We start from the raw sequence: 24,713 nt of genomic DNA, 5'->3' as shown, positions 1-24,713 counted from the left end.
AAAGATAGTCTGAAAGTCTCCAGAGTCTCTGTGGTAATCTAATCCAGATTTGACAGATCTAAGGAAAGTGTTTTTTCGATCTTGATGGAGAAATATCAGTGAAATGTGAAAGTGGCTTTAAACAGCGTTCAGACTTCAGTGTCGAACACTTTTTCAGAAAATCAGCTAAATATCATTATTTATGTCTCTCTTTGTTCTCTCACGTAACTGCCTGTGTTTGACTGTGTCAGAGATCAAAGCTAACAGCCAATCAAAGATCACGGTCAGTATTCAGGAGCCAATCAAGCTTGTGATGGCACGGTTTTTATATACATGGGTTTAGAAACTAATTAAATGTCATATTCTTGTTCCAGCAGAGAAACACAATAGAATTACAGAATATGCTGACACATTTACAAACTACACTCGTGTTAAAATGTCTAATTTGACAATATAGTCAACACAACAGCCATGTTCTGTCTATACTCCTTTTGTCACATTTGACTGCTTTTGTCTGTGCCCTTTGGTTCTCCAGCTATTAGCCTAGAACTGGTTACTCTCCACTAGAAGTGTCAGTGTTGGTTTTCTCTGGTTTAGATTTGAATAATATACTCAACTTTGCAGAGCTGATCATTCATATACATATAAACATACATGCTGCATGCTTTGGCTTGTTGGTGTAATATGTTAATATCATCGTCATACTGGACCAGGCAAGACTGCCTGTAAACAATTAGAAGTAAATGGGGAAGCTGTAGTCTTTATGGATAATACATTTCTCAACTGATTTCGATGAGTCACTTGTACATTCAGAGGTTTTTGATCGATGCGGGGTACCACTAAATGTCTCCAGCTACTTAGAATCACAATAGTTAAGCTGTAGATGCTCAAGCAAGGAATGTGTATCAATGTTAGGCTGACAGTGCATGAACTGGATTAATGAAATAATTCACTGAGATTCATAAGGAGTTGTCAAAACTCATATTTGTCAAGCAATGATTTGGCTTATTTTCCTTGGTTAACGTATACTTATATTATATACTATATTATATAGAGATCTCTTTGTTTGCTCCAGGTCAGCTCCATTGTATCCTCGTATCAGACACAGAGACAACTGTTACTGTTAACTGTGCTACACAGGTGTTTAAAACTAACAAACCCTCTGTGCTGGAGCTTGAAGGCAAATCAGTCAGTCGAGTCACGTTCATGGGACAGATGAATGAATCAGAATCATCAATTTCTTTAATACCATACAAGTTCAAGTTCATCATGTAAGTAAACCTAATGCTGCCAACAGTTTGCAGAATATGAAGTTTGTATGAACTTTTCACTGCACCTTTCATTCAATTTGAACTCAGACTTTGCATATAATGATCACATGATCTACCACAGCAGCATTCTGCAGGTGAAGCAGTCAGAAGGCTTTAGCTCAGAAAAGAGAACTGATCATGTGATACTACATAGAAATATTCATTAATGAAGTAACACAAGCTAAACATTTACCTCATCTTCACTGCAGAATGGGTTTCACTCATTAAATATTGCATACATCTACATACCAGTACTATTAACAGCTGCTCTCCACAGGCTGAGAAGTTTTCACTGACTAGCCATTGTAAAGTGCATGAAACCAATCAAACTGTCCTATCATATGAGAGATCCTCCCTTACAGGAAGTGCATATGCAATGAACATAAACAACTCATGCACACTGTACACTTGACTCCAAAAGCAGAGTGCATCACAAACAGGTACAATGAAATATCCTTTAGGCCACAGATCCACTATGGCAGTCGCCAACAACACAACTTATTTATTAAGAATTAATCTTATTTTACTTTGACTTTAATTTAATGTATTCAGCTATTTTGTTTTTTTGAGGTTAGAAGTCATTTTGAACACACTTATAATGTGCATAATGTATTATATGCATTATGTATATAGCCAATTATTATAAATATTTTGTGTTTGTTATGTACATTGGGATCTATTTGAAAGATTAATGTTAAAAGGCCTTTTCAATCAGAAACAGCTTTATTTATTTATTTATTTATTTATTTAGTTTCTCATTATTGGAGAAAATAAGGAAATATGATTATTTACTTTATTTATACATGTGTATTTGTGTTTAATGGCCAAAATAAAAAAAAAATTTCAATCAAGGCTCAGGATTTGGATTCCAAGATATAAGAGAGACAATTCTAGAAAGAAATGGAGCAAGTCATTAGTTTTTTTTAGCCAGTATAATGTAGATATATGCTATGAATTGGCAAATGCTAAAATATCAGATAATGGGAGTAATTACTTTATTGTTTGTTTCATATAAAAATGTGGTGCTATGTGTGACAGTTTGAAAGCAGTATGTTTGTTGTGTAATAAGAATGCATCCAAGCTGGTAAAGTACTGAAGACAGTTTACCTTCGGTAAGACATGATTATCACATTGCAGAAGTAACCCTTAAAGACAGAACAGAGCTTCAATCAATAATGATGATTAGGAAGTAGTTATCTCTGAAGGTAAAGAAGATATGAAACAAAAGGAGGGCTACTGTTCTGTACTCAGGGGCTACTGTTCTGTACTCAGGGGTTACTGTTCTGTACTCAGGGGCTACTGTTCTGTACTCAGGGGCTACTGTTCTGTACTCAGGGGCTACTGTTCTGTACTCAGGGGCTACGGCTCTGTAGCCATAGATACAGGATGTCTTGTGATTCTGTAGTTTCAGAGGAAGGGGGTCACATGGAAGTCACATACTATCACACTATACTGGACGTTGCTTAAGGAGGTCACAGGAAGGACACATGAGAAGGTGGAGGATGGAGTCAGATCAACGGCCCACCAGGGGACGACACCTCACATTGCATAAACATTCTGGATTATAGTATATAAGGCTGGGTCAGGAAAAGCATAGGAGTCAGACTTCGTGAACTGACGACAGACACTGTTGTTAGTCAGGGATAGGAAGTAAACCCAGAGCTCTGTATGCTTCATTCATTTACTGCTAAATAAATAGCGTGTTGAGACCGATCATCTTCTCCTATTTTTTCATTAAACGAACACACGGACTGAGCTCACACATAATGTAAGATTTAGCAAGTAGAGATAGCTCAGATTCCAACAATAACATGTATAGTATACTTGTAGCATTACTTTCACATACTATCCCATTATGTTTACATTTACATCTGTATTTCTGCTTTAACAAAATCAGTCAAGTATATCAGTTCAGTTACTTACCATACCAAGCTAGCTTTCAGGAGAAAAGGGGAGTTGCCCAATGACTTCCTGGTTTTAATCTCTTGCTGACATCACCAGTGATGTCATGGATAAGACCAGGTAGTTAATGTATTGAGCTGAATGTTTTGTTTAGTATATGTTCAATGTGTACTTATTGTGGCTTATAGTATTGTATTATATGTGCAATGTGAAGTTTATTTTTTAAGGTGTGTTTGTTTGTTTTTTTGGTGATCAGTGGCAGTCAGTGCTACCTCAGTGGTGATATGTTGCGTTTCCTGTGGTTGCTTCACAATAAAAGTCCTAACCCTGTCTTTTGCCAGTTGAATGGTTGATCCCCTAGGGGGGGGGATTCAAAATTGGCACAACAGTAGCATTGTAATGGTGAAGTGATAAAACATAAATGTCTAAAATACCATATACAATAATGTCTAAAATAATTTGTAATTATATAAATCTACAATAAACATACATTCCTTATACTATATACGATTGTGCAATGTTCCTGGGATTAAACAGTAAGGACAGCCTTTTAATGTGAAATAGCAGCAGTAGGTGAGTATGTATACATCATTTCCTGTGACACCTGTGTTCAGTTTGAATCTTGTAAGATAAAGGTGGACTTTTTCCAGTTATAATGTTTACAATCATAAATACACTGAATGGCTTCATTGAAAGAAATGCATGAGTTTTAAATAATGTAAATCGTAAAGATGAGGTTTTCACACTGGCTTCCAAACTAGCGATGTCACAAATCTGGCCTTTAGGTTCATGTTAAATGATGAGCGTAGAATGTTTCCCCTACAGGAGATGAATGTGAAAACAGCCTTTTAGAGTGAAACCCTGCACATACATCACTCTGTACAGTGGAGCTCAAAACATTCAAGTGAAGGAGCAAGAAGCCACACATACTTCTGACTGGAGGGAGACTTTAAATTGTCATAGTTATTTGTCATGCAGACTGAAGAGGATGGAAGCACTGGGGGTTATCTGGCACAGTATGAGCAAATGTAGACCACAATATATGAAATATAACAGACGCAGATGAACACCACCAGCACAATGATTCTTTATCTTTAAAGTTGCATCTGAGAAAAACAACACCTTTTATAATTGAGGTGATTTTTGGATTCGAACACCCTTACTGTTCCACGAAAAGCTAATACCATGTCCACACTGAGCTCACTACATATTTAAACGTATCTTCTCTTTTTTTTTGAACCTCCACCCAAACTAAAGCGGCGTTCTTCTCCCCTGAGATTGGAGCATCCGTTGGTTTGGTGGTGTCATGTATACGGGGGAAAACGAAGCTTTGTAGAAACTGAAGCTGTCATATCGTTGACAAAACACACAGTAGTGGGCGGTTTCTGTAGGCGTTTCATTGCAAGAGGAAGAAGTAGAAACATGACAACAGCAACGATATATGGTGGAAATGTTGCTCTCTTTATTGTCTCTACTTTGACAGTTTGTTAAACGTAGCAGTGTATCTACCAGCTGGAGGTAGACAGAAATAATCGCGATAAACGATATGATTGACATTGACACATTGTCATTTTATAGCAATGATATAATGAGGTCAAAAAAATTATCAAAGTCATGTCCATGTATCATATGATAAGTCCATATATAGACATGATGAGGTTGATAATTATGATATATGATGTGTACCATCAGCCATCAGACTGTTCAACACCACAGTTCCCAGTACCTCCCACTCCAACTAATGTATTCTATATTTATGCTTTATTGTATAGAGTATTTAGAGTTTGTTTTATTGTATATTTTATTTCATTTTATTTTTTACCACTTAAGAATATTGTTGTGTCAATTTTGAATTCCCCCTAGGGGGATAAATAAAGTTTCCTGCCTACCTATAACATCATTATTGTGACAGGCCTAACTTTTAATGCTATTTTAATGCAGAAGTAATCTAAGTTGAGAGTCTGCATATTAATGTTTTTTGAGAATGAATGTTAAAGTGAGAATTGCGCTTTCAAAATCAAGGCTGAATATGGGAAGTGTCGTAACTCCTCTGTAAAGGATGTTGAGATCCTCAAACTGTCAGTAGTCAGAATGGACTTTCAGTGGTCAGTTGTATTAGATTTGGATTCCAAGCACCCTTATGTGTTACCTTTGATTTCTTTCCAAAAAAAAAATGCAATAAAAGATTTAGTGGAGCTGTAAAAAGTTATTCTGCAACTCAATCAGTCAATATAGATATACACTTGTATATATATATATTTGCTTGGCACGAGGGTTGAATGGTTAACAACAGGCATATTTATGGCCAAACGATAACACATCTGCAGTATTAAATGGAAATAGTAAAGTTCCCATGAAGGAGTAGATCATCTCTGTAGACTCAAGCCCCCTCAGCTGTAGAGGCCAACTCCTAGCTAATGCTAACTCATGTAGAAGAACGCATGGTGAGGATTATGTCAAATATCACTCTCTCTGGAGCAACATCCATAAAAACTGAACAAATGTTCATAATAATGTGATTCAGAAATGTCAGTGCTTTTTCTGGCACTTGCCGGTCTGTCCCCCCCCCCCCCCCCCAGAAGACAAATGGTGCCCTTTAACTGAAACGTCTCCTATGGCTTTTTCACCTCCAGTTATCTGCTGGTCCCCCACAGATTACCCAACACAACGCAAAAAATAAGACTCCAGCATTTGGTTATTATCATGCAGAGGAGCGAGGTGTTAATAGAAGAAGGGGGAGAAGAAAAAAAAAAACAGGTGGCGAAGATTTTCAGCGAGCCACCGATGAACAAATTTCCACTGTCAAAACAACATGGGTTAGTGCTCATGCTTCACCGAGCAATGGAGGAAGAAAAAAAAAAGAAAATGTCAAAAGGGAGGAGGGGGGGCATGATTGTTTTTAAAAATGTAATTCATCAGAAGAGCCTAAATCACATGCATAGCTGAGCTCAGAGCACATTTGAGACGGCAAAAATCAGGAGATAAAAAAGGATTATTGGGACCTCCTTCCTGTTTAGAGGTGACCTTTCACCTCAGACAAGATCCTTTGTTTTATATTGCTCCAAAGAGGAAAGAGGTTTGATACAAAAAAAAATGAGAGCAGTGCACTGAGATGCACTTTCAAGGGGAGTAAAAAAGAGAGGCGGAGGAAGGGGGGGGGAGCGAGGGGGATTTCAAAAGAATCGAAAAAAAAAAGAGGTCTGCAGGTTTGCTGTCATGCACAAGTGTCAGGCTTTCATTTTGTTGGTCAAAAAAGGGGAAAAAATGATGAAAAATACCTTTAGCACCGCCATCATCATTACTGTTGAAATCTGCGCCTTGTCTGTTTGAGTTGGCTCCTGGTGTTGAGGAGAAAAATACAATAAGGGGAAACATTTAAAAAGAAAAAAAATAGGAAAAAGTACCCCCCCCCCCCCCCAAAAAAAAAAAAAAAAAAAGAGTTGCATTTAGAGGTCGGGGTGCTGTGTGAGAAACGAAAAACAAGAGGCAACAGATTGATAGTGAACAGGCTGTGATGAAGTGTCTTTGACTAACAAGGAGCCACAGCGGCAGCCTGACGGGGGCCAAAAAACAGCACGACAGTTCCATCAGCTGAAACAGTCGAGTCACACCGGTGTGATACACGCTCTCGTTAACTCTACGGTCCGCGTGACGCATCGAAGCAGTCGAGACATGAAGAGCTGGTGTCTCTCAGAGGACACGGGATGAGCTTAAGTTTAGTCGCATTGTGATGATACCTCAAAGAATGCTTCCGTAGTTGAAAGACATTAAAGACACAGTGAGAAATATGGTGGCAGCATGTAATGGTAATAGCATTCTCTCATAGACAGAACTCACCATGACCAACCAATCGCATTCAATTTCATCAGGGACAGCATAAAAACAAGTCACTGTTGGTAGATGCACTGCAGAACAACACATGCAAATGTCAGCAGGATGGTTAGGTTTAGGAAAGACAATCGTTGGTTTCATAATTCATGGTTTAACAATAAATGTTGTTTGGATGGTTGAAAATGGGAAAGAAACAGTGTTAAAGAGGGAATATTCTGCACATTTCCTAGTCTATATTTCTAATCTTGGGCTCTACTGGAATATCTTTGCATGTTTTATAGTTCAAACAGGTTTCAAATAGCTCCTGCCTCTTTAACCCTCCTGTCGTCCTCCCGGGTCAAATTGACCCCATCTGTTTAGACTGTTCCTTTTTTCCTTCCTTCCTCCCTATTTCTTTAAATTTTCCTTTGTTCTTCCCGGCCTTCCCTCTTTCATTGCACCCTCCCTCTTTCCTTACTCCTTTCCTTCCTTCCTTCCTAACTTCCTTCCTCCCTTCCTTCCCTCCTTACTTCCTTCCTCTTTTCTCCCTCCTTACTCCTTTCCTTCCTTCTTCCCTCCCTTAATTCCTTCCTTCCTCCTGTCATTCCTTGCACCTTTCCTTCCTTCCTACCTTCCTTCCTCCCTTCCTTCTCTCCTTACTTCCTTCCTCTTTTCCTCCCTCCCACCCTCTTTACTCCTTTCCTTACTCATTCCTTCCTTCCTTCTTTCCTCCCTCCCTTCCTTCCTTGACTTGAGGACAACAGGAGGGTTAAGGCGCCCCTCGCAATGAGTCTACTCTTTTCCAATTGGTCAGCTTTGGAAATCTGCACCATGACCAACTTCTTACCATTTGTCCGCTACGCCAGGCTACATCAATAAACAATTAAACAAACTATAGTTGTAGGATTTTGTAACGTTTTCTCGTTCTTTACTATCAATGTCTAAATGTCTGAAAATCCCATCTTATGAGATATTATGAGAGTGGACATGGAAAGCATAGCAACACAAGCTATGGAATGGATGGCCATTTATGTGAATATACTGACATCAGCTTGTTGGCAAGGGAAAAGAAATGTCGAGAGCAGACTGAACCCTGGATTTGGACTTGCAGGCAGCATTTTCTACATACAATCACCTTAAGTTGTGGAACTTTGACAATGTTTAGTGTACATATCCATCTGTTGACCCATCCATCCACCCTGTCCTCCTCCTTGTACAGACTTTGTTACTCTATAGTTCATCACCTGACTACTGTCATAATTACTACACCACTAGAAGGCTTCTGTATGTAGAACATAAATTGCAATTGTTTGTTTTTCCACTGTTGTTTCTGTTTATTCCTAATTATTCATTTCAACATAGACTCCCTGATGATACTATTCAGTGCTTTAAAAAACATATGGCATGTGTCTTTGAAGTAGAATTTAAAAAAAAAAAGAGCAGACATGACACAGTTAGCTTATCTACAATTATCCACGCTGGCCAATATTCCTCGAGCTCTGACACCGTTCTGAACGTATCATCTGCTCGTCTTGTGCTCGCCCGTTCCATGATGTGTGCTGTAGCGTTCACTGATCAGCAAATAGTGGAGAATAGGTCTCAACAGGCACATGATGCGGCGGCATAGCCGGGATGGTGGAGTGTTTGCACAATGTAGCCGCTCACTGGGAGAGCAAGCTGCACAAACACGGGCTAGTGCCATGTCGGTGTAACCCGGCCGAGCGTGAATGTCCACATCTGCTCTGGCTGGTCACACACACACTCTCTCACACACACACACAAACATACGGAAATGCACACAGCGCACATAGAAGCCTTGTTAAATCTAAATGCATATATAGATACGCACACCCACAGACTTATGAAATCAATATTTCACAGTGGATTTAGTAGCATGTTGCTGAATGAACCATATAGTGAAGAAAATGCATGTGATTGATGTAGGCATTGCTGCTGATTGACACTGCATTACTGTAAATAACTCATACACTGTATGTGACTGTAATGACATTATTCACACTTGATCAGTGCACAGTGTGGAACATTTTAAAATTGACATGCTGTACACATGTGCCAAGTTATTAATAGAATGCTCCTCTAAACACTTTAATGTCACATATAACATTTACCTTGTGAGGAAGCTCATTCAAATCCATATTTTCAGGTTTATGTCTGAAACACACATTGGTTTGAACCAACCAATCAGGTTCCTTTAAGGATTCTTGCATGATCTTGTGAATCCAGCTGCCTTGCAAGGTAAAAGTGATAGTCTATAGGCAGATGGTTCAACCAATCACCTGCCAACAGTTTCCAAGGAAGACTTTCTCAGATGGCTCTGTGGAGCAAACCATCTGGCACATCAGGCTAGTGTAATGTATCATGCCTTATAAACAGTATATGTCACCATAATGAGATCATTATTGTGCAATACTGAGCATTTTAAAATATGGCCGTTCATATTTTGTACTTGGTAAACTGACTCAGATGCACAAAGCGTGTGTTTATGAAACTTAACAACAATAAAGATCCCTTTACACACGTATGAAATATTCTGCTTTACATAATAATTTGTGTGTGATATGGTTTTTTACTCAAAAACTCTACCTCATTAAAAATTTCAGAATCTAAAAATATGTATATAATATATTTTTATCTCAAAAGCTTCACTGCTGGACACAAAATGCCTCCTACAGTACGTCACTTTAAGTTTCCACATCACACACACGTTTAAGTGGATTATTGGACCAGGATTGGCTCCAAAGTAGTTGTGATGTCACACATCATGCTTGTCGATCCACCACTAAAATTAGATTTTTCAATGAGCTCAGAGAAACTTTCCACTTTCAGCAGATGAATGTAAAAAATAAACGGTGCACAGTCATCATTCTGCAGAGTGAAGCTCAAACATCAACTGTAGGAACAAGAAGAAAAACATATTTGAGTGGAGGGAACTTTAATTGTGACAGTTAGAAAAGGAAAAGGTCACATCCACTATCTACAAAGAATCAGGCCCCATTAAACATTTCAATTACAGAATAAAAGCTTCTGTGAGTTATATATTGCAAGTGTTTAAATATGTTCAGATATCAGATATCTTTGATTGCATTAAACAGGGCTTATGTAAATGCATATTTTATGATATCGAACAAATATCGACTTATAAACAGTGGTGTAAACATAATGAGCTCATGTAGATGTGATCATTTTGCACTACTGAGCATTTGATTGGTCAGTTTTGTTAGAAGAGGTTACGATGGCTAAAATATAAATAACATTAATGTATATGATTGGTTTTAAAACTATTAAACAGTTACTAATAAGAAACATCACATCTGTCTACATTTGACAAGAAGCACAAGTCATGTTCTTCAGGTAGGTTTCATTAAATATGCAAATGCATGCACATTTATTTGACAATGCATAAAGCTATATAACATGTACTGATGTATGAAAGGCATAAATGGTTTTCATTGTGATTTTGCTAACAGCAATGACATTAATAAATGCAATCTTCACGGAAAAATAACACAAATTAAAAAAAAAAAAAAAAAAAAACATTACTGCATAAAATTCAGTATGTGTGGATATGTGAATGGGTATGGAATGGTGGCATTAATGGATTTTGACTTAAAAAGGGAACAAAAAAGAGACGCTAAAAAAAAGAGTGTTTCTTGATAGTATGAAACACAACGCTGCTTTCTGATAGAAACATGGAAATACACATGCAGAGACATATGCACATGTATATAAACTGTACCAAATGTAGCATTCATGGTTTGGTTGGAAGTGAGAAAAAGTGAAGTAAAGAAAAGATTCAGAAATAAATGAAAAACAATTGGAAAAAGACTGAAACATTCATAGAAAAATGGAAAAAATAAATGACATACATAAGAATAATAATAATAAGAATAATAGGAAGAAGTATGCGATGGAATGTGTGTAAGCAACCAAACTAAATAACAGTCTTATGGAAAAAATGTCAGTGACAAAGCATCCAAGCTGTTGCTATATTCAGATGCATCATTCAGTGTATTTTTCAGGGCTTCCTTCAAGACGGCCTGATGGCAAACCAAGTGCCGCGTGTCACTAGATCACAGTCTCCAAATGTCACATCCTGATTGTTGTTTTATCTGTCGTCTTCGATGCGCCACAGAGCAGACTGAGAGAAGGCTAGTTTACCACACAGATACCACTTCTCCGCCTCTCTCTCTCTCTTCGCCACGCAGTGACCCCGCCTCAAGTCATTTCTTTCCGCCTCTCCCTGCGTATGACTGCGCTGTCACAAACCTCAGGCGGTGGAATTCTTTTTTTTTTTTTTTTTTTTAAAGAGAATGGCAGCTCTTTTCGCAGGCACATTGAGCACTGGAAGGTCACTTAGTGCTGAAAAGCGGGCCAGAAGATCACGGCTGTAGTATCAGTAAAAAAAAATATGTTGCCTTTAACAATAACAGCAGGAATAGGCAGAGTCTCGAGGGAGTCTGCTTTTTTTTTGAAAGGTGGCGACTTGTTTTTTGTTGCCTGAAAAGCTCGTGACTGCGGCTGCTATTTCATTTTTATACATGAATGTGGAATCTGGATATGACTCACTGAGAAGCTTGAAGGAAATTTGAACATTTCACCAAAATGTTGTGCAGCAAGAAGCAACTTAACAGGCAGAGTGTGAGGCGATAAATGTGAAAAACAAGCATTTTACAGTCAAAATCAAAGTGTTGAGCATCTCAAAAAATGATATCCAATTAGCTGTGTGGCTAATGCACTGCCATATCAAGGTGGAATTTCAAATCACTGATAATTATAGATGGATCAAGCTGATCCTGTAAAGCCAACCAAAATCTTCATCATTCATCATGTCTATATTTACACGCATGCATGAGCCCAGGAGGAATCAGATTAAAGCAGGAAATCCAAGAAAGGATTTACATACACTGCCATAATCCTCAATCTAAAGCTATATGATTTATATCACTTTGCAAATAACATATCACGATGAAATAGGTTTAAATGTATGTAAATGTATGTAATCTTAATACACCCACCCACATTTTGTTTTTCTTGATAGAGTTCTGAATGACAGATCAGTTTTTTTTTTTTATCTCTACTTCAAATATCACAGCTGTATTTTTGATAGATGTTCAGTTACGGTCTTTTTTTTTTCCGGTCACAGAATTACAGCAGCCTGCAGCCTGAGAGGCAAAACCCAGGGCAGATAAAGTCCACAACGCTCACGCTCAGTGCACGGGGGGCAGCTTATTGTCGTAAATGCGTTCTACTAGATGAGTCACTAGCTGAGTGTCAGCATCTTTTGCCGACTCAGTGTCACTGTGTTGGCTCTTTGTCATGCAGATGTGTACATGTGACATCTGTTAGAAGCTATCGTAGCTAGTGGTTAACCATCAGGCACAAACCAGATTCTACTGGATTTCTCAGGATTGGTGGGATTAAGGGTTAAGTAACATCAACAAGAAAAACAACACTGTCCATGCTGTTTTATTATCTGTGTTCAGTGCTAGAGGTCACATCATGACATAAGAGAACAGTAAGGAGTGATGGCTTTGGGTTCAGACTCAAAGCATATTTTAGTAGAGCAGTTGCATACAAATACAATGGAAAGATGCAATTAGATGCAAATCAGCCCAGAGCTGTGTCTGTGTGAGTGGAAAATGTTTCAACTTGAGTGAAAAATGTGAGAATTTTCCCAGAATTTTTCTGAATCTACGTCTTAGTTTAAAAGCCTAAAACTAGGGACAGAAGATGGGAACTAGCAATAGCTATAACATCAGCGAGTGCAGCTCGTTCGTAACAAGCTGAAGTTGTACTAGGTTCTGGGGGCGAGATGAAATGAAGACAGTGTTATCATGCAGATTTTATCCTTAACTGGTTGTTTCATGTTTTCTACATATCATCCAAGATTATAATGAAGACTGCAAGCATCATTTTACATCTGATAGATCAGTACAGCTGTTATTTGGTGTGTAGTTCTAAATTTCTCCAATGGAAAAAACGTTTAATACATTCATCCATGTATTTTTTTAGAGAGAGATTTGATTCTGTTTTTAATTCTTTGAAATCAATATTTTTAAATGATGATGTGGGCTTATTTGGAGCACACATGGGCTACTGTTGTCACAGTACCAATTAAGCTCATGCCAAAATCTTTATTTTATATTCCAAAATCTACATGAACTAATGAATTCATTTTCAAATGAGAGATAAATCTTCTTTATAAGAAATGATCTCTCTTATAAATCATGTCAGTATCCATGAAAAACAGCTGAACTTAGATTTTTAGATGCTTAATGGGAACATTTACCCTAACAGCTGAAAACATTGGTTAGAACATTAGAAAAGTCATCAAAAAGTCATCAAATGTAATAAGTTACATTGCTTTGATGAAGTCATTGAAATAGTTACATTACTTTTTGCATTATAAATAAATCAACTAGTAATCTGTAATCTATTACATTTCCATATAACCTTCCCAACCCTGTCTGTTAGGATAAAAAATAACAACCAGCGCTGGCTAAAACACCACCTGGCCCTTAGTGCCAGTTAGTATGAGACATTTGATTACAGTAAACTGTATTAATGGATATTTTCCATGCAAGCACAATATGCAATAATCTGATTTAAGTCTTTATATTTTGACACATGGCCCCTTACTACAAATTAATATTGATCAATCCTGTACAAATACAACATTTGTGCAGCTAATTAACACAGAATGAACCAGAGACTTTATGGGCCCCTGGAGATCTGAGAGCCGGGGCCCCTGAGCCTGCTTGGTAATACAGCTCTGAGCATTAGAATTGATTGCTGCTGAACAAGTGCTTTGATTGGAGGAAACAGAACTTCGTTCACTCTTCTAATGCAAAATGTGTCAAATTAGGAGACTTTTCACAGCAGTAAAATGAGCATTATTGTCATTTTGTTAATGATCAGTGGAGTTCAATGCAGAGAAATGAGGCGAAAAACTGCTTTCCTCTCTAAAAAAGTATCATTTTTATAGCAGAGAAATAACTAGAAAACAGAAATTTGGTTAGTTGATTTTATGTGTAGCATGCAGGCTGTTGCTCAGTGTAGCACACATTTTGACTGTAGGCTACACCAAATAAAGTGGAAGTGCTGACTTTACACCCTACAAAAATTACATAATCACTTAATGTGTTTGGCATCGAGATGGAAGTAAATAAAAGTGAGCTGCAGTGGCTCGGAAAAATGCAGTCTTAGAGCCACTTCCTCCTCTCTGTTTACCTTGGTTTACCTCATTTTATCCTCGGCCTATAAAGTGCTGCACGAGGTGTTTTAATTTAAGGAACAGCTTGCTCCAATGCTGCACAAAAAGCTAAAAAAAAAAAAAAAAAAAAAAAAAAAAAACGTCTTTAGGTTTTGGGAGATTGTGTGGAATAAATCACGGCTGCTGCTGCAACATTAAACTGTTGGTAGTGCTTGTGGATGGGGGATATGAAAGGGAACAGGCGGCTGGGTGTTACATTTGAGCTGAGTGTTACGCAGTAAAAAAAGAACTAATGCAGGAGATGTCGACAATTAAAAATGGAGACAAGGCGGCTGTGGTATTGTCTCCCTCTCGGAAAAAAAAAGAAGCCCCAAAAGGAAACATCTTCAGTCTGATTAATTCACTATACAGCCGCATGCCACCTCCCCAGTCACTCTGCTGCTACTGCATAGGCTGATAAAGCCAGCTTTACTGCCTTTACACATACACACATACACACACAAACGTAGCCTCCCTTTCTCTTTTCTCCACACTTCATCCATATCCACATAGCCTCTTTCTCTCTTTATGCACTCAAATGAAAGGAGCTCTTGGGCATTTCAGCTGCAGACAGCCGGCACCTTGTCTGCTCGGCCAATGGATTGAGCACAAAATCTAAAAGGCGATGACAATACAGTCATTTGAGCGTGCTCAGTGCAGGCCGTACTGGATTTTCTCTTTCAACTTCAAATCAGATGACAAAGAATAGGCGTCGCTTAATCTGTCAACCCACTTGAGGTGCAGTAAAACTATAAATCCCTCCCTGATCCTCGGCTGGCAGGATATTTTGACATTACACCGGATTTCTGAAAAGGCCAACTCGGGGGATATAAAGATGATGGGCAGCGAGGGAAGCTCTAACTGGGATAGATATGTCACTCCTTGCTGAGCTCAGACTGCGTAGACACATTATTATGACTCTTTTATCACATTTGTGTTTCTCTATGCGCAATAATGGGACATAATGTGTTAGAAAAATGGAACGCAGTATAATATTTACATCTGCAAAGCACTTTTGGGTCTATTTACAAAGCTATATGTTCACCAAACCTCACCTTTTGTGTTATGTTGGGTAAAAACCTAGTCCGGTGGTTTGGCTTGTGTTTTCCTACACGTTCACCTCACCTCCAAATGCACACCGGTTCACATAGCTTTCAAAAATCCATTAAAAATAGCTTAGAGACATAGTGCTGGCCGGACTAATGTAGTGTGTCATGTTGCACAATGCCTGCTCTGATGAAAACCTTTCAAAATCCTGTCGGATAAATGGATAAACTCAGAGTGGCCGAGCTGAACAGGAATCTATTTTGGAAATTTTTTGGAAAGTTGACATTTCAGACAGACCCGAGTGATGTTTTTATGACAACGGTGATCCATTCAGTAGGCATAAATTCATTATAATTACAGTACACATAAAGCAGAGTGGCTTATAAAGGCCGACAAAAAACATCAAGCTGACAGGAGCGCTCTAAAATACCAAGTTAAGAGTGAAATAATTCCTCACTGAGTTTATTAAGATTTATACTTACAGCCAAGTGTGAAAGTCACTTTTAACCCCTTACATACTGTTCGGGTCAAATTTGACATTTGACAGCTGTAAAAACACCCTAAATGTATTTTACTCTGAAATTTCATGACTTTTCCTTAAATTGCCAAAATGCTAATTAATACAAATATTTTAAATGTTATACTTTTGTACAGATTTTTGTCCAATGAGGCTGCTCTGGGTCAAATTTGAGCTGTGTTTTAGTGAAATGAATAGTTAATAGTTTTAATAAGGATTTCTTTTTATGATGTAGCAGTGAAGACTGATGGCTCTAATGGTTATACAATAAACCCCACACTTCCATAAAGTTCTTGTCATTTTCACTTTACATAAAATACATTTACATCATTATTGCTATGTTATATTTTCATGTCTTAGGTAAAATAGGACATGATATTGTGTGATAGTAGCTGTTTTTTCTCCAAAAATGAGTTTTCTAAACACTGATCTGTGGTTCAACATTTGGTATAGACCCTTTTTATGAGGGGATTGAAAATGTACCCAGAACATACTGTGAGGGTGTAGAATATGAACAGTATGTAAGGGTTAAGAACAACTCTCAAGTGATCACATGTATGCTCAGAGAAGTAAACAGCCAATCAGGTGCATCTCCCATATTGTACAGTCTTTTCCAAAAGTCCTTATTTATTCATAAGTATCAACATATTGTGTATAATTATGTTATTTTTTTATTTTTCCATGTCCAAAAAACACTGGAATATATTTAAAATGTAGAAATAATAAAAATGGAAATGGAAACTAAATTCTGCTGTTGGTAGAGAAATCATCAGAGAATCTTATAATAAGGAGAATGTAGTTTTATGGTGAGTGCAGATCAATAAAGATGATTGGAAAATGATCAAATACAATCAGATTGATCCTTGTTGCCCTGATAAATGCTGAATAAATAAAAAAGTGGTGCAACATCCTCAAATGTTCAAGTGTTAATAATAATAGTATTTAGTACAATCAGGTAGAAAAACAGAGGTTTGCTTGGCTCCGTTGGATCTACTGTGAAGCAACTGAACACACCTCTGCAGAGAGCGGTAAACACGGAGGAAGTGATAGTTTACATTAGGGAGAAATTAGAGCTAAAGGCATGTCTGTAATATAAGCATGTTCCAATAAAGTAGCGGTTATCTCGGCCATTGAGGTAAATAAAGGCTGAGGCCACTATTTGAGAATTTATAGTATCTGATTTTCCACTGATGCCCACTACGACAAATAAATGAACTGACACTAAGTAATTGCACATGCTGTTCTGCAAAAGACCCAGTGTCAATATGCACAGTGGAGAATGAAGGATTCACACTGATAAAGAGTAACTGACCAAAGATACAAGCTCCCCGCCTGCAAACATTTCACACTGTGGGATTTATGCAGATTTGTATTGAAAAAAGGCGAGAATTTGTGTTTTCTGCAGAGGTGTCCAAACTATTCCATAAAGGTTAATGTGGCTGCAGGTTTTCATTCCAACCAAGCAGGAGCACATTTAATCAACTGATATCAGTCTGCAGACAGCTGATTGGTCAAATCATGTGCTCTTGATTGGTTGGAACAAAAACCTGCAGACACACGGCCTTAGTTTAGACATATCTGGTTTACTGTGTAAGTAATTCAATGCAATATATTTTACACCTAAAAGACAGACTTCTTAACTCAAGGTCCACTTACTTGGTATATCTTGAGTTTCCGACAGCAATATTAGTATCTCATGATCTTTATCAGTTTTGAAATTTGCTCAGTTGGTTTTTTGCTAATTTTAATGATGTAACTTTACATTACGCAAACTATGTCTGCTGATGAAGTCCATGAGATGTGATGGACAGCACCAGACAAAGCTAGTAAGTGCATTTAGTGGCTATTGTGTTCATAAATAAAGCATACAGGCAAATTGTGTTATATATAGCATTCTGATTTATTGAGTACAGTAACTTTTTTGTTTGTTTGGGAGATACTGAATCATTTGAGAAAAGCCCCTAACTGTGCACCGACACAGGATTGTGAGATTATCCCTCTCCTGCACTTTTTAATCTACCATGTACTCTAGAGCTCGGACTAAATTTAGAGCCGAGCTGTCAAAGATCTCAGCCCGACACACACATTAATGTGCCTCGCTGTTCTTCCAGAGGCCGTTCACGCTGTCCTGCTGCATCCTAAAACACAGCCTGCTCACCCCCTGACCTACAACCACTCCAGGTTATGTTAAACACACTGTGCTTTTTTACAGAACACACACACACACACACACACTTTGAGTCTCGTACATGGCGACTAATGCAGGAACTGGGCCGGTATGAGTGTCACACCCACTCCAAGTCACAAGTGTTCACTCAAACCAGCGAGTGTAGAAAACAAGCCATAATGGATGAACCCTCGACCCGAGAGCATTACAGAACCTTACATTCTGTGCTTCTTTTCATTCTAATCTGACATCACTCTTGACTAACAGCACTCTTAGCAGCGGTAGTAGTACAAAGCAGGACTGGCAGAGCTCTCAGCAGTTTGACAAGAGGCCCTGCATTTCCTTTTCTTTTGGAGAAACCATTGTAGACCATTGGCAAAATCAAAGAATCTTTGAAGGGGCCTCATGTAATTACTGCAATGAAACAAGATCAATCTTAGCATTGTGTTATTCAGAAGAGGTTATGACACATCAATCACTGCAAAGGTAACGTTTTTTTAAAAAGTGTGTAATTGGTTAACACTTTAGATAATTTTGGATTTGAGATTTGAGTACTGTGTTTAAAAAAATTATACTTGCAAATGAACAATGACCTTATTATCTTACTCTCCAAAATGATGCTGAATTGTCCAAAAATATATTATGAATCTCCTAATCGAGCGTTTTCAGCTTAACTAGACTAATGTTTATGGTTTCAATTGTTTGGTTAACTAGAGGATAAAGGGTCCAATCCCCCCCACACACCCCCAGTGGGTGTAGCAACAAGGTCAGAAAAACTGGCAAGTGGACCCCAGAGCAAAACTGAGCTGTTGGTCCTCATTGACCGCTATGGTTCCTCTCTTTATTTTTGCATTGTTGCCTGTGAGTGCCCATTCACTACACACACACACAGCAGACTACACATTCTGTCATTTTCAACAAGTCCTCTACATTAAGCAGGAAACTATGTTGTTGGTCCATGCACTGCGAAACAAGACAGCATTTTCTCAACCTATCATCCTATCAACCTATTTTATGATGTGAAAACACTATTGTTAAGGTCTGCTTAGGTTTCCACATACACTATTTGGTTAGATAATGTACAATTATCCATAATAGGTACAATTAACTCTAAACCTAACCCAATTACTTTGTTACAATAATAACCACAATTAATGTAAGGGGGTTATTGTGATTTCCTGTGATAACAACTGATGTTTCATTGAGCCATCCATCCACCCCATGATGTTACTGTACCTGATTTACTCCTTGGCTCCCATTATAATAACTACAGCCACTAATGGATGATGTCACTTGAAGATAAACATGTAGCGTTTTTCAGGCATTGAAATGATTTAGTTGTTTTTCTTGGGAGGACAGCCTCTTCATCATAGTTTCCCCCAGAGCCCCAGAAACCAACCAAGCGTTGGTTTTCTGAGAAATACCATTAATGCTTAAATAGTGTCCAGTGCCTTTACTGACCTCAACTGCAGTGGCATTTAGGCCTTTAGTACATCCGAGGACATGCCATAATCCTATTGTTTCCAGTTTCTCCAGCACAATAATAAGTTATGACATACAATACTGTTTTCATTCCCTAATTATTTCCAGGTGATCCATTTTGCCAGTTTTCCAGCATGGTTAAATTACTGTCAATGAGATTTGACATGTCATGAGCTGATGAGCTCACAGGTCATAATCTTTCCTGTTCCCAGTAGGAAGTATTGTTGTATTTAAAAAAAAAAGACATTGGAAATAGAAGTGGCGAATATGACGTCATTCTGTTGTACTGATGGAGTTAGTGCTGTGGAAATATTATGGTATAGTAAGCTCAATTTACTAAATGGGCTTCCTACCTTGTATATAATCATTTACAATATGAAAGCTCTAAACATAATATCAACTTAAATGATAAAGACATAAAACTAGATTCTGATAGACAATTATGTAAAAATGAAGGTTCTGTTCTTAATTTGATTGTGTTAAAAAAAGAAGAAGGTATACACCAAAACCAGTGCTAGTGGGCATTATAATGAATATCAAGCAATGCTATTCATTTTGTCCCTTTATAGGGCAAATAACTGTATTTGGTAACTTCTGTAATCATTCAAAATAACCTCCCCATGTCTCTCTCTAGGGTTGTAGAACCATGTTAAGTTTTTATTTATAGACTTTTTGGAAAATGTTTCACCCTAGAACAGCGAGGAACCATAGCAAAAAAAGTCACGTAATACCCCCCACTAAAGTCTGTAGGGTTGACATTTTGAATATCCAAGTATTTCAATGAGTGCTCTATAAAGGGTTAATCAGCCATTTCTTGTGAGTAAAAATCCAGCAATGGTTGTGCAAAGAGTGTAGGACTGTCATTAAAAGTCTACCTTTAAATTCAAGCTAGACCTGCGCAAGACGGAACATCACAAAGACATACAAGAAGACGTAAAAGAAAGAAGACAAGAGTAAAAGTCTTTGACCTACCGTCCTCTGTGGGGACGTAGATGTTCAGGTAAAGGCAGTCCTCACTCTGCTCCTGGACATAGGTTACCACTGTATCCAAGTTGGCAGTGAACCACACGGGCAGCATATCATTGAGTAAAAAGCGGTCCTCTAAGAACTGAGGACAAACCGGAGCAAACTGAGTAGCATTCCTGATGCCGGGCCAGGACATGGGCGACTCTGGCGGCTGGAACCTCCGCTCCCCCGTTGGGGCCAAAGCATACGGGATCCCCAAATACTGCTCCACTGGTCCGAGAATCTCATTGGGTAATGTAACCTTCACTCCTCGCAATTTCCCATAATTTGTGGTGACCACGGGGTGCAGCTGAGCCTGAATAGCAGCCATACAGATGGACGTGATCCCCATCCAGAGCAGAAGGCTGGCTTTAGCTGTGGCGGGACACATCCATGAAGGGCCTCCTGGCGCTGACATGCTCCCGCTGTGCTGAGCCTGGTAGGTCGTGGTTATGGTCCACCCTCGGGCCCTCGGCGTCCCTCCTGCCCCCTACACCGAGATACCTTCTGGTCCTCCTCAGGCTGTGAGCTGAGAGACGGAGCCCCAGCCAATCAAAGCAGCTTTCTCAGAGCTCCCCATCACGAGAGCCTGCATGGACATCGGCGGCTGCTGTACAACTCCCCCCCTCCAGAACAGGAGAGAGCCTAGGATGCTTTTTGGTTACCTGGGCTCCAGTTTGATGGGATTCTGCAAGAAGAGGAAATCATTAGTTGATCCACTAAAGCATCATAGTTACACATCCATTTGTTCATACTGCCGATTTTTCCCAATAGTTTAATACTAGATTTAACCCTGGTTAATATGTACAATGTCTCACACAAGCAGAGATTACACTGAGGTCAACTGAACTGAATTTTTCACCAAAACCATCATCAGGTTATTTTTGGCTCTGATTTCTGGTTCTGAAATTTCTGAATGGGCTGCCATGAAATTTGGCACAGACATTCTAGGACTGTCACTTTTTATTCAGAATCTGAACCATGCTTTATGGGAAAAGGGGGGAAAAAGTGACAAAGATATCCTAAAAGTCCCCTTATTGGCTTTTCAATACCTATATTAGATCTCTATAAAGAATGAACTTCCATGTTCAAGATTACATTAGAGTTTAAGCTCAACAGACCTTGTATGAAAACGGGGGCAACGGTGAAATGATACTTTCAGTCAGATCTACTGCATGCTCAGATGCCCTCAGTAATCTAGTAATCTACGTTACTATTGTTCTGTTGGTTATGCATAATGGAGATAGCTAGTTAGCTGCACTGAACCGATAATCATGACACCAAATCATTTGGTGTCACAATAGTCAGAAAAAAAAAGAACAAATAAACTGCAATTGTGAGTGTTGATTATGTTTGTGCAGGTTGGGTGGGGGGATGTAGTTAAGTCGTGATGGTGCTGGCGTTTTCCAATATGGCAAAGGCTATTTGCGTGTGTGTTTGTGTGTGTGTGGAGGGGGAGGGGGGGCGGACTGAGTGTGGGAGGGGAGCGTCTGGAGATATGCGGAAGACTCCCGTATCCCACCGGGACAGCGGGATAAATATACGTTACTGTTCTCTTCTGTATATCATATAATCATTTCTGTCCGGTGAGATCTATGACTTCTCGGCGTGAAAAAATGTCAGGTGTGGCATGTGAGCCACTTGAAATGCATGTGTCTCACGGCCAATGCCTGAGACTGAAACCAACAATGTGAATATAAAATATTTTCGGGTTGTATGCATTTACTTAAAAAAGTTATGAAAATGCAGCAGAGTTTTTCTACTGAAAACATTATCAACAAATAACTGCTGCTGCAAAGACTCAAACCCTTGTCTCTTGCACTAATGACAGACACACTATCCAATACGCCACCACTTCGGTCTTATGTAGTGATGTGACAGCCCAATATGTTTCTAATACAGAAGATAGATATTGGCGACAAATCATTTCTAACTGACAAACTGACGCTTGTATGCATTCACTGAGGAAAGATTATGAAAATATAATACAACTTTAACGCCAGAAATGTCTTTAGAACAAACATTAGATATGAAACCTTTCTAAATTCGCCTTTTTCTGCTGGCATGGAAGGTGAATGTCCGCCATGTTTTCACGTTGTTATACGTCTAGGGTGAAAATAGCTCAGCTGTGTGGCCGAGGCTATTTGTACCAGGGGTGCAAATAGACACTCCGTTCCAATATTCACCTTTAAAGAGTGACACAAATAAAAATTGGCAGGTTTTGGGAAAAAATGAATCAAAAACTAGTGAAGGCCTGCTGAGGTCTTCAGATTGGTTGAAATAATTTAATTCTTAGGCTCCTCTGTGAGGGAGATTTGGAAAGCTCCCTGAATTAGAAATCTGCTCTGTGGGCTTGGAGGCGTCTCATGGACATTTGTGTCAAAACCAGATGGCATGCAACCCGTTAATTCAATTTCATGTTGGAGCTCTCGCCTCATTCCACTGCCCCCAGGTCTTGAGACATTTTTTTTTAAATATATATGTACATATTTTTTATTTTATAAGTGGTTTGGTTGAAGGAAATCTCAAGCCTGACTGCTCCAATCCAAAAATGCTGATTAATTACCTCTCACTCAAGTAACACTGTGTGCCACTTAAAGACGGCCACATCAATTATTAAATCTTGTGCTGACCAGCAGTGACTCCTTTCTGAAATCAAATATAAATGAAAAAGTTGCATGAATAAATTAGTGGAATTCTACTAATAGAGTCAAAGTACATGTCAATCTTTGGAAGCAAGATTTTTTAAACTAAACAGTTTTCCAACCGTGGATTAGTGAAACAGAACAGAAATGAATCAAGCTGTTGCTGGCTACAACTGCAAGGATATGTCATGTAAGCCTGCCTGCCTAGCAAGACATCAGCTCAGAGGGAAGAAAATAGCTGCTGAAAGTCCACCTTAAGATATGCAGCAGGTGGCTTTGACATCAGTGAAATAAGCACAAAAGCTATATTATGTTACTGTGGTAGAGAGTGTGGCACGGCTTGATTACTTGACATGCAACGACAGTGCTGATAGAAGTTCTACATGATAGTAAAACATTAAAACAAAGATTAACACCAAGAATAACACTATAGCACTGTACACTCCTTTAGCAGCATAATGCATGCTCCATCACTGGTTACAACACTGATACTGACAATTCGGCAAAACCCAGGACAAATAATTAATACTTATCATCAGTCAGTACAGTTAGTATTAATAGATTATAAAAGTATTCATGCACAGCTACTACTGCATGGTTACACTATGTAAAACAGTACAGTAAAAATAAGTAAATTATAAAACTGTCTCCCAGTGTCTCCCAGCGATGAACATGTAGCAGCTCTCAGCAGCCATACTGTTGTTCATATTCTAAAATTAAACTATATCCAGGTCAAAGATTGCATGAAACGGTGCATGTGAACTTGCTAGCTGTCTTCAGTGTTGACTCTTGGCACTTGTGGGTGTAACTAAGAAGTTAAATCAATAAAGTCATCAGAAGTTCTTTGTAAAACCCTGACTTTATACCATACTTCAAATAAATCAAATGAAATGGTTTTTTTTCTCTACAACTAAAAGTCCATTGGTTTACATATTTCCCTCAATGACCCTTTCCTTAAGGAAGTGTTCATAAGAGGTACCAAATGTTTTTGACTACTAGTAATGCCATGGTGCAATGTTTTAATGAGCAGCCAAGTGAGCCCTGTGGTCCAAAACATATTTTCCCTGTAGAACTGCTGCTAATAAGGTCAATTATTACACTTAATATAATGAAACCATTGTGAAATGTACCCAAATTCAAATGGCCATGATGGAACCTCAGTGTAAAGTATAGGATGTCAGGTAAAGGGTGAGGGACACTAATGAAAACCCCACTGGGAAGAGAGAAAACATTTTTTTTGCACATGCACTCAAAGAGCATTTTTCATACAAATGAATGGCCACCATCTTGGAGTCTAATATTCAGTTAATAAAGGATAATACATCCATGATGTATTGATGTTTTTTTATGTAATAAAAAAAACTATTTTAAAAGCTTTTCTGATTAAATAAATGCATTCAACATGTTTTGTAGAGCTGAAGGGTACACACAAGAGCTCCTCTGCTGTCCAAAAACTATTAAAAACACATAAATGAGTCACACTGCTGCACTGGGTGACATATTCCATCATTAGCTTGAACGCCCAATCCCACATACACCATCCTACTGCTGGAAATACTCACAGAACACCAAATGT

The 24,713-nt window shown here is 38.5% G+C and overlaps 1 protein-coding gene across 5 annotated transcripts in view; it reads right to left on the bottom strand.

Moving 5' to 3' along the window:
• nlgn4xa (neuroligin 4 X-linked a) overlaps nt 1-20,910 on the bottom strand; it is a 93,467-nt gene extending 72,557 nt beyond the window's left edge. Inside the window, exons 1-2 of one of the 5 annotated variants that reach the window (XM_062445572.1) lie at nt 20,460-20,910; nt 6,479-6,529 (exon numbers count right to left, since the gene is read on the bottom strand). In XM_062445572.1, the coding sequence (XP_062301556.1) occupies nt 6,479-6,529; nt 20,460-20,910 (502 nt within the window). Of the gene's footprint in view, nt 1-6,469; nt 6,530-20,459 lie in introns of all 5 variants that reach the window. The other 4 variants (XM_062445575.1, XM_062445576.1, XM_062445573.1 and 1 more) reach the window with 4 other exon arrangements.
• Between the last annotated feature and the right edge of the window lie 3,803 nt (nt 20,911-24,713).

This window comes from Scomber scombrus, chromosome 24 (assembly GCF_963691925.1).
Source record: "Scomber scombrus chromosome 24, fScoSco1.1, whole genome shotgun sequence".
Lineage (NCBI taxonomy): Eukaryota > Metazoa > Chordata > Actinopteri > Scombriformes > Scombridae > Scomber > Scomber scombrus.
Note: the sequence above shows the minus strand (reverse complement) of the source record. Positions and strands in the feature narration are given on the sequence as shown.